This window comes from Clarias gariepinus, chromosome 3 (genome assembly GCF_024256425.1).
Source record: "Clarias gariepinus isolate MV-2021 ecotype Netherlands chromosome 3, CGAR_prim_01v2, whole genome shotgun sequence".
Taxonomy (NCBI): Eukaryota; Metazoa; Chordata; class Actinopteri; order Siluriformes; family Clariidae; genus Clarias; species Clarias gariepinus.
The window spans coordinates 13,056,440-13,065,918 of NC_071102.1; the positions used below are offsets into that span (position 1 = coordinate 13,056,440).

Sequence of the window (9,479 nt, forward strand, 5' to 3'; positions counted from 1 at the left end):
GCGATAGGGCGTCCGCCTTGGTGTTCTTCGACCCCGGGCGGTATGATAGATGGAAGTCGAACTGTTCGAAGAATAGTGCCCACCGTGCCTGTCGGGGATTGAGTTGCTTGAGGTTGCGGATGGTGAGGAGGTTCTGGTGGTCTGTCCAGACGATGAACGGCTCACTGGCGCCCTGGAGCCAGTGACGCCATTCCTCCAAGGCCCACTTTATGCCCAACAGCTCGCGGTCCCCTACCCCGTATCGCTGCTGAGTGGGATTAAATTTCTTGGAGAAGAAGCCACATGGGTGTAGCTTCTGGTCTGGACCTCGCTGAGAGAGAACAGCGCCGGCGCCCACATCTGACGCGTCCACCTCTACAACGAACGGTTGGTTGGCATCTGGGTGAAGAAGGATAGGTGCGGTGGTGAAGCGATGGCAGAGTTCCCTGAATGCTGAGATGGCGGCCGGAGTGAGTTGGAAGGGGTGAGTCGCGGGCCTGGTCAGGTTGGTCAGTGGTGCTGCAACTGTACTGTAGCCCCGGATGAAGCGACGATAGAAGTTCGCAAACCCGAGAAACCGTTGAAGCTGTTTGAGCGTCCTGGGTAGGGGCCACTGACGCACAGCCTCTAGCTTCTGCGGGTCCATGGCCACACCCTGGGGCGAGATGACAAAACCCAGGAACGTGGTGGAGTGCTGGTGAAAAGCACATTTTTCCAACTTACAGTACAGCTGGTGGGCGAGCAATCTCTTTAGAACAGCCCGGACATGTTGGGTGTGTTCGGTGATCGTGCGGGAGTAGATGAGAATGTCGTCCAGGTAAACGAACACCCATCGGCCCAACATGTCTCTCAGGACATCGTTGATGAACTGCTGGAAGGCCGAGGGTGCGTTACATAATCCAAATGGGATGACCAGGCTTTCGTAATGTCCCGTGGGGGTGATGAAGGCCGTCTTCCACTCATCGCCCTCTCTGATGCGCACCAAGTTGTAGGCGCTCCGGAGGTCCAACTTAGTGAACACGGTGGCACCAGAGAGGGCGTCCAGGGCTGAGTTGGTTAGCGGCAATGGGTGTCGGTTCTTGATGGTTATCTTATTTAACCCCCGATAGTCGACACACGGGCGAAGTTCCCCCCCTTTCTTTTTCACAAAGAAAAAACCGGCGGCTGCCGGTGACGAGGAGGGCCGGATGGTTCCGTGGCGAAGAGCGTTGGTGATGTATTCCTCCATCGCCTGCGTCTCGGTCGCTGACAGGGAGTAGAGGTGGCCGCGGGGGGGAACTGAACCCGGCTGGAGCTCTATGGCCAGATCGTAGGGACGATGAGGTGGAAGGTAGGTGGCTCTCCTTTTACAAAAGACTCCAGCCAGGTCACGATAGGCAGGTGGAATGGCATTGATGTCGACATCGGGGGCCTCGGACTCCGTGGAACACGTCCCAGCCGGGGCCCGTAGGCAGAGTTCAGTGCAGGTCGGTCCCCACTGGAGGATTCGGTTCTGGATCCAGGAGATGAGGGGGTCATGCTGCAGCAGCCACGGGTATCCGAGGATGATGGGAGGAGATGAGATGGAGGTGAGGTGAAATTGAAGCTGTTCCTGATGTTGGTCGATTATGAATGTGATTGGTTGGGTCTGGTGAGTGATGGGACTGGAGGAGAGGGGCCGACCGTCGACTGAGGTGATGTGAACCGGCTGGGATAACGCCTCGATCTTCATCCCCAATTCTTTGGCATAAGTTGAGTCAATGAAGTTACCAGCGGCACCGGAGTCGATAAACGCGGTACTTCGGACTCGTTTGTGGCCAAATTGGAGAGTTACCTGGACCGTGAGACGTGAGATGGTGGCGTTGATCGTGGTGGAGAGGTGGAGAGGGCCCGGTGAGCTTCTCCTTGCACTCACCGGGGCTGAGCGTTTCCCGGACGAATTGGACAGACCGCCCGGTGATGTGCTGCTGACCCGCAATAGGCGCACAACCCCTCTCTGTACCGTCGTTCGCGTTCCGCCACGGTCAGGGAGGCGCGTCCTAGTTGCATGGGTTCCCCGGCTCCGGTGTCAACCACGGCAGGAGGTGGAGATCCGACAGATCCGGTAGTGGAGGTGGTGAGAGCAATAGGTGGTCGTGGCGGGGTGTAGGAGAAAGTGGGTGCAGGCGGCAGGGTCCTAGGGGCTGGCTTCGGGCGAGAGAGGATGCGTTGGTCGATGCGGAGGGAGAGCTGGATCATCCCCTCCAGGGTAGCAGGAAGCTCCCGCCCGGCGAGCTCGTCTTTGATACGTGGAGCCAGTCCCTCGTAGAAGGATGTCCGGAGCGCGGCATCTCCCCAGTCGGTCTGCACGGCGAGGGTCCGGAACTCTGCAGCGTACCGGCTCACGGACGATCCTCCCTGCCGCAGATGGTAGAGCTTGGTGTCGGTCTCCACCTCGCCCGCTGGGTGTTCAAAAGTGAGTCTGAGTTGGCGGGTGAACTCATTATATGAGTGCGCGGTGTCTGAATCCGCCTGGAGAACTGCCGTGGCCCACTCAGCTGCCTGCCCGGATAGCAACGAGACCAAAAGCGCGATGCGTAGCCGATCGGTGGAGTACCTGGTGGAATTAAACTCAAACACCAGATCAAGCGATGTTAAAAACACATTGCACTTTCCGTCCGTGCCATCCCATTTATCAGGAAGTGCCAGAAATACATCCGAAGGGGGGGGGGGCGGCGCCGCGGCCGCCGCGACGGGAGAACGGCTAGCCGCGCTATCTACAGCCGCCCGGAGATCCGCGTTCTCCTGCCGGAGCTCCGCGACCTCGCGGCGCAAGGCCGCGACGTCTTGGAGGTCCCGGCGCAGATTAGCGATCTCCCCGGTTAGCGTGTTGATAAGCTTGGCGTGCTGATCTACCACGTCGCAGAGGTGCGCGTAGTCCGCTGGGTTCACCGCGGAGGGCTCAGTCATTCTGTCAAGAACTAACCTGGAGTGACCAGAAGACGTAGCTTTAGCGGTTAGCCCTTTGTTGCGTGAATGGTAAACCCAAACGCGGACGAACACGAGTGAGCAGGATAATCACGCTATTTGATCTAAGGACTCTCACGAATGGGGAGCAAGGGAGAGACACAATCTAACCCGCGTCCTATAAATACACACTCGATCAGGATTTTAAACCAAGAAGGTGAGTACTCACGGTTTGTAGAAATCCGACGTAGCATCGGCGACTCAATGACTGAGCGAGGTGCTATGGTTTGTTTACCTCTTTTATACTTCCTGGTTCGCGACCGCTTAACTTCCGGGTCCTAGTGCTGGTCGCGTTCCGAGTGTGCATGACAGGAATGCATATTTGCACAGAACAAGGGGGGTGGAATCCCCCCCCCCCCCTCTTCACTCTCTCACTCACTTATTAATCATCTATTATACCCCTATCTCACCTAATGAGATTCACCGCAAATTTTGGCACTGTGATTACATTTCCATTTTTCCACACGGAAAAATAACCATTTAAATTTTTTGGCGGAAGCTTGCAGACCTTGTGGAACTTCGCGGAACGTCAGCGGAACAAGCAATCGCGGCGGCTCATGGTGCCTAACACCACATTCCATTGCAAGTCAAACCGCATAGGTGAGAGGTGGGGTATAACGCTTTATCCTGCATATAGAGTGGCAGGGGCCTGGAGACTATCCCAGAAGACACATGAAACACATGAAAACACATGAAAAATACTGACAATTAAACAATGTAATATTAACCAAAATAGTTTAACAATGCACAAGTTGGTTTAATCACACTGCTTCACTACTTGTGGCATGAAGTGATGTACTGTAGTGTGTGGCACATCATGAGTCATAAAGTAGACCAATAATGAAATTTCAGATTTGATCAACTTTATTGATTGTAAGCCAAGGCTACAATATCCAATCACAAATTAAGCGGAAGGAACCTGTAGAAGTGGACTCCTTAGATGAGGTCTAGTTTTATTGTGAGTTGCATAGCATTTGCTTTGTGACTAAATCATCTTAACATTAATACCAGCTGTTTATTTAACTGCATGTGAAACTCTCACAATTGTGGAAAAATCATGTAAGCTTTTAAGCTCATGGAAGGAAAATGACTTGAGTTTACATCAAGCTATATGATGTGGTCACAGGAAAAAACACGTATTCTTCTTTGTCATCTCCTTGGCAACAGGCCTGCACAAGCGATATGCCTGCTATAACATGGGGGATCAGGGCATTTCAGTGGGATGCTGGGATACGTATCGCCATGACATTGACTGCCAGTGGATCGATGTGACTGATGTCAGGCCTGGAGACTATATCTTACAGGTGAGCTCAGACCAAACATACTGTACCTTATAACAGTTATTCTAATATACCTAATATTACAAACGCAAATAATATGGATAGATTTTTTTTATTGTTTTTGCTTATTGTGTTTTGCTCATTACCCATCACTTATTCCTGTTTGTGAAACTATTAGTATTTTATTCCTAAAATAATAAAAATCCCCGATCACTTTTGCTGGAGTAGGAATAAGTCGTCAACACTCACATATCGTCTATACTGTTTTACACTGTACACGGGAGCCTATCCCAGGAGAATTAGGGCACGAGGCAGGGAACACCCGGGATATGATCCATCTATCACAGGGCACACAAATAATTACACACACTACAGGCAATTTGGGACACACTGCATGACTGTGTGAGGAAACTGGAGTACCCAGAGGGAACCCTCCAAGCACAGGGAGAACATGCAAACTACTTTCACACAGACACAGAGGAGGGAATTATATCGGACCCAAGTGGTGCAAGACAACAGTGCTAACCACCAACCCACCATGTCACCAGGAATGAGTCATCTAATCTAAATAAATAAAAATAACCTTCTTACCCCCAAATAATTATGTTTTAAAATTAGCATGGCGTTGTGTAGAAGCGTTCTCTAAAAGTCATGCACCATTTGAAACATGGCTTGTTGCCCTCAGTCACTTTGGAAGCAGTTCACACTGGAAGCTTTCTCCGGAGATGTAGAGTGCAGATAGGGAGAGTAATTGAAACTAATTGAGTCTGTGCATGCTTGCACATGTTTCAGTGAGTTTTCTTTTTTAATGGAAGGATTCAGGCTCAGTTTTAAGCCTCCTCAGCCCTGCTATTATTCTAATGGTTCAGAGAAACGGCTGAGGATTCAGCGCTTTACAGGCGTGTGAAATCATTACACCTTGTCTACTTCTCTGAACCTAAAGCAATTTTAAACGCATATATTCTCAGTATGAGGTTCAGGCAAAGCTCTTAAACTCAACCACTACAGAAAGCACAATGGAAAAATGGGTTAAAATAGACAAGTGTAATGAGAAAAATTAAGGTAAAGCCGTTACTGGTTAATGCTTTTTTTAACAGCAGACATTTTTAGCCGCAGTTCGGCGAGGTGGACGAGGTTTCTCCTTTCATTACTATAATTTAGTCACAAGATTCTATTTTTACTTTCTTTCCCAGAGTCAGGATGGTGACAAACATGGCATTAAAACCGACTGGGACAATGACAATACCATATTTATGATATGGTTTACAGTGCAGATCAAACAGAGACCTTACGTAATGCTCAGACGTCATGTGTAAGGGTTAGCATTAGGTTGCCATGAAACCCCCTCCTCCCGTCCCCTTTGCAAGAGCTGTAAAGCGCACTAATAAACTGAGTAAGTGGAAGTGTGTTTCCATGCATGTGTGGATTTCATGCTATCACTGGGCGTTTTCTGTAAAAGAGTGGCCTAGGCTGCGGTGTGCCAGATTTAGGAACATACATTTAAGTGCATTACTCATGACGGGATTGAGACGAGCTTCCATGATTGCACAGTCATTTAGGAATCAGCACTGCAATCTGCCCGTACTCTCTGAGATTAGACGGATCTCTTGACATGAAAATGAAAAAAAACCTGATTGTCTTGTTTTACCATAAAAAATAGGCAAAACTATCACTGCATTACAGTAGCAACGTAAAGTTGTAACTAAAGTAATTATATAGTTATATATACAGTATAGTTATTATATTTCCTCCCTTCCTTCCTTAATGTATATAATATTCTATAATAAATTCAAATTAGCCAAGAAGTATAATCTTTCACTCACTCAATTTGTATTATTTTTTTTTTTATGAGGACACACATGGACCTCTTTGTAGGAATATGTCATTAAATATGTATAAAAGTCTTTCAAGCTGGAAGTTGGTACTTTCTCGTACATAAATGGATTGTAAGTGGGGAGATGGAAAAAAAAAAAACAATATCAGCCATGACTGGAGCCTAATGATAGATTCGGTTGTTATCCTGTCTATGTCAGCAGTGTGAAATGGAGCGAACGCTGTGACTGTACATTTAAGCGAAATCACACAAGAGTGAGTGCATGTAGTAGCAACGGATTATGATTTTTGGTCATTTTAACCAGATAGCTCGGTCAATACATCATGCAATCCATTGTCCTACACATCACGTACAAGTACCGAGTACACCAAGTACACTAAGTACATACCTGATTAGGAATTGGAGTGTGATTTGGGATTTAGCCTAGATGCCTTTGTAGCCATAAATAAAACAACAAGTATGGTTCAGAGGCGATTCGAAAAGACTTAGAAGCCATTTCTAAGGAGCCAGTGTTTTGTTTAAAACGTTATCAGATGTGATTTTTTGCTGAAACTGCTTCTGTAAATGGTTTTGGAGAGTGCGTTTTGTAAGGCAGCTGCTCTACCTACAGTACTGTACTTTCACACATGCCGGCGACCGACAGTTAATGTAATTAACATTTATAAGAACAGCTGAGACACAGAGTGATACATATAGTTGAACATCACAGTGCTCTTGCCATCTATTATCACCACTCTCGGAATAGCTCCTGTCCAATCAGAGTACTCGGTCAGAACTAACTGTTGTATAAAAAGTGTATATGACAGTGTTATACTAGCAGCCCTAGTTATTAAAATACCTTTTCGTTAAATAGCTGTGGTCAATGATTGTGCTTCCTGTAGGTGGAGGTGAACCCCTCACTGGATATGGCCGAATCTGACTTTGAGAATAATGTGATGCGATGCAGATGCAGGTATGATGGTGGAAGAGTCTACTTGTACGGATGTCATACAGGTAAGTGGACAGTTTATTTACTTCTCGATAGAAGTAAGGTCTCCATGGAACTGTAAAAGTTAATCTAATGGAAAAGCTAAACAATTTTCAACATTTTAAAATTAATGAAATACTAACCATAACCATAACCAAATGCTAATAAAGGCCAGTGGAACATGGATCCATGAAATAAATGAATAATTCTGTTTATTAAATATTTTATTTCCACTTTACTTCTACTTTTCTTCAGTAATTTTTTTTTTAATTCTGTTGGTGATATATACAGTATGAACTGGTCAGTACAGTATTTAGTGTTTAGCTCAAATGTACTTACGGGTCATGTCTGCTTGTTTACAGGTGGCGCGTACAGCGCAGAGGTTGAGGACCTGTTTGAACACCAGCGTCAGATTTCGAACAACTTCCTCTAATCAATGTCAGAGGAACCAGAAAAGCAAAAACTCTCCTTCATCATCCTCTCACCCTGCCTTTGGACAGAGGGGAAGGAGAAGGAGAAGGCGGATAAAGCAAACAGATTATAGGCTGTGGGGTTTCTAGAGATTTATTTAAGTTTTCTTGTCAGTCAGGTAAAGGTGCTGAAGTAGGACCAGGTCCAGTATTTTGGGTAACTTTAATCCCAGTTATTTTCCCTCTCACTAACTAATCCTGTTTATAATCTGGATGGAGTATGCTGTGGCAATGATGTATGAATGAACCAATTCGATCTATTAATAACAGTTCTGTTGTGAATGAGTAAAGCTGGTTTTTAGAATATTAGATTCAATTATTATGCAAGTAGAATAGAGTAATAAGATGGGGATGTAGGAAGTACAGTATGTGCATGGACATCTTTTGCCATGACACGCCATATCTGACTATCCCCAAGCAAACAGAAAGAATATGCAAGGAGAACTGGAACGTTCAGATGTCCTCCCTTGCCATCATGTTATTGTTGCTGTGGCAACAAGTGAATCTTTTTAGTCTCTAAAAATATCACTTACTTTCTTTAGATTCAAAGCGCTACTTGACCACTGGTCCACACCCTAAGAAAACAGCAAAAACAAATATCAACACCAGTAGAGCTAATAAATAAATCCACTTTCTGCATTTGTCACAGCTCAAAGCATTTTGCTTTTGAACACTGATTTTCAAAAAACATGATCACAAAATTTCTTTGGTATTCTTTCACATGCATTGCTTGCATCCTCTAGATATTCCATGGCCTGACCCTTTAAAGGTTTAAGTTCCTCATATTTATTCCAACTTCAATGTCAGTTCCAAAAAAAGTAAAATTTCTTCTTTACATAATGAAACAACCCATAATTAGTACAGCCTAGTCTAGAAGCAGACATCTCATAGCATTTTCTACCTTTATTCACAGCTTTGCTTAGGCCATTAGCTGGTATTTAAATCCTGATCTTTTGACCCCTAAATAATATATCTGAACACACAACTGATAGTTATACGTTAAAATGTTCCGGTCATGTACTTGTGATCTCACAGCCACCCAATAACGTCTGTGCCCAGGTACAACCCTATGGGACTTGTCATAGTTTATGCGTTTTATAACACATGGTGCTCGACTAGGGAATGCGCAGAATCAAATCATATCCTCATAGATCCACGGCTGTGTCGGTGCTACGTTTGATCATTTGATAAGTATGTATGTGCTTCATCGCAGATGTATTGTCATGTACAGATTTATTTGAAATCATGATTTATATATATTATGGTCTGTAATTTATGACCTTTTGATACTTTTTTTTTTGTTATTGAAATTTTATCTCAGTGAAAAACAGTGGGTCAGTGAATTTTATTTTAGATGGTTATTTCACTAATACTTGAAAATAAACATTTGTTATGTCTAATGAGTTATATTTGCAAGAATAATTATGCAACAAAGTCCTCATTAAATCTTAATAAATCTCTCAGTGAACCACTCGTACTGCCACTAGGGGGTGTGCATCATCTCAGGAATTGAAGAAAACAAAGGGATTTGAACTGCGCACTGATTCAGTGCAATATTATGAAAAACTAGACACAGATTTACATTTCAAAATTAAATAAATGTGCAAACATTAGAGACCAAAGCTCCTTCAATGGCACAAACAGTCAAACCTTTGCCAAACACCCTTCTGAAACCAAACCAATGCAAATTTTATTGTTTCCATGATCAAAGAAAATGAAGAAATTCAGAGTTTCAATAGAAGTCAAGCCAGGATTTTTTGATACTCAAGAATATGTTCATCTCAGTATCTTAAGTGTAAGCCTACAGTGATTATATTGGTATATAATAGACTCAGTAATGTTCTTAACAGAAGAGCCATTATTACATAAATAAAAAGAATATGGCACAACCCCAGGGTTTTGCCAGCTAAAGACAGAATTAGTCACACAACAACTTGAAGACCGGTGGTAGGTCTGAAGGAGAT

The 9,479-nt window shown here is 44.9% G+C and overlaps 1 protein-coding gene across 2 annotated transcripts in view; it reads left to right on the forward strand.

Moving 5' to 3' along the window:
• LOC128519259 (lysyl oxidase homolog 4) overlaps positions 1-8,863 on the forward strand; it is a 38,525-nt gene extending 29,662 nt beyond the window's left edge. For both annotated transcript variants that reach the window (XM_053492928.1, XM_053492927.1), the window contains exons 13-15: positions 4,132-4,268; positions 6,960-7,071; positions 7,408-8,863. In XM_053492928.1, the coding sequence (XP_053348903.1) occupies positions 4,132-4,268; positions 6,960-7,071; positions 7,408-7,478 (320 nt within the window). In that variant the 3' untranslated portion in view covers positions 7,479-8,863. The remainder of the gene's footprint in view (positions 1-4,131; positions 4,269-6,959; positions 7,072-7,407) is intronic.
• Positions 8,864-9,479: the final 616 nt, after the last annotated feature.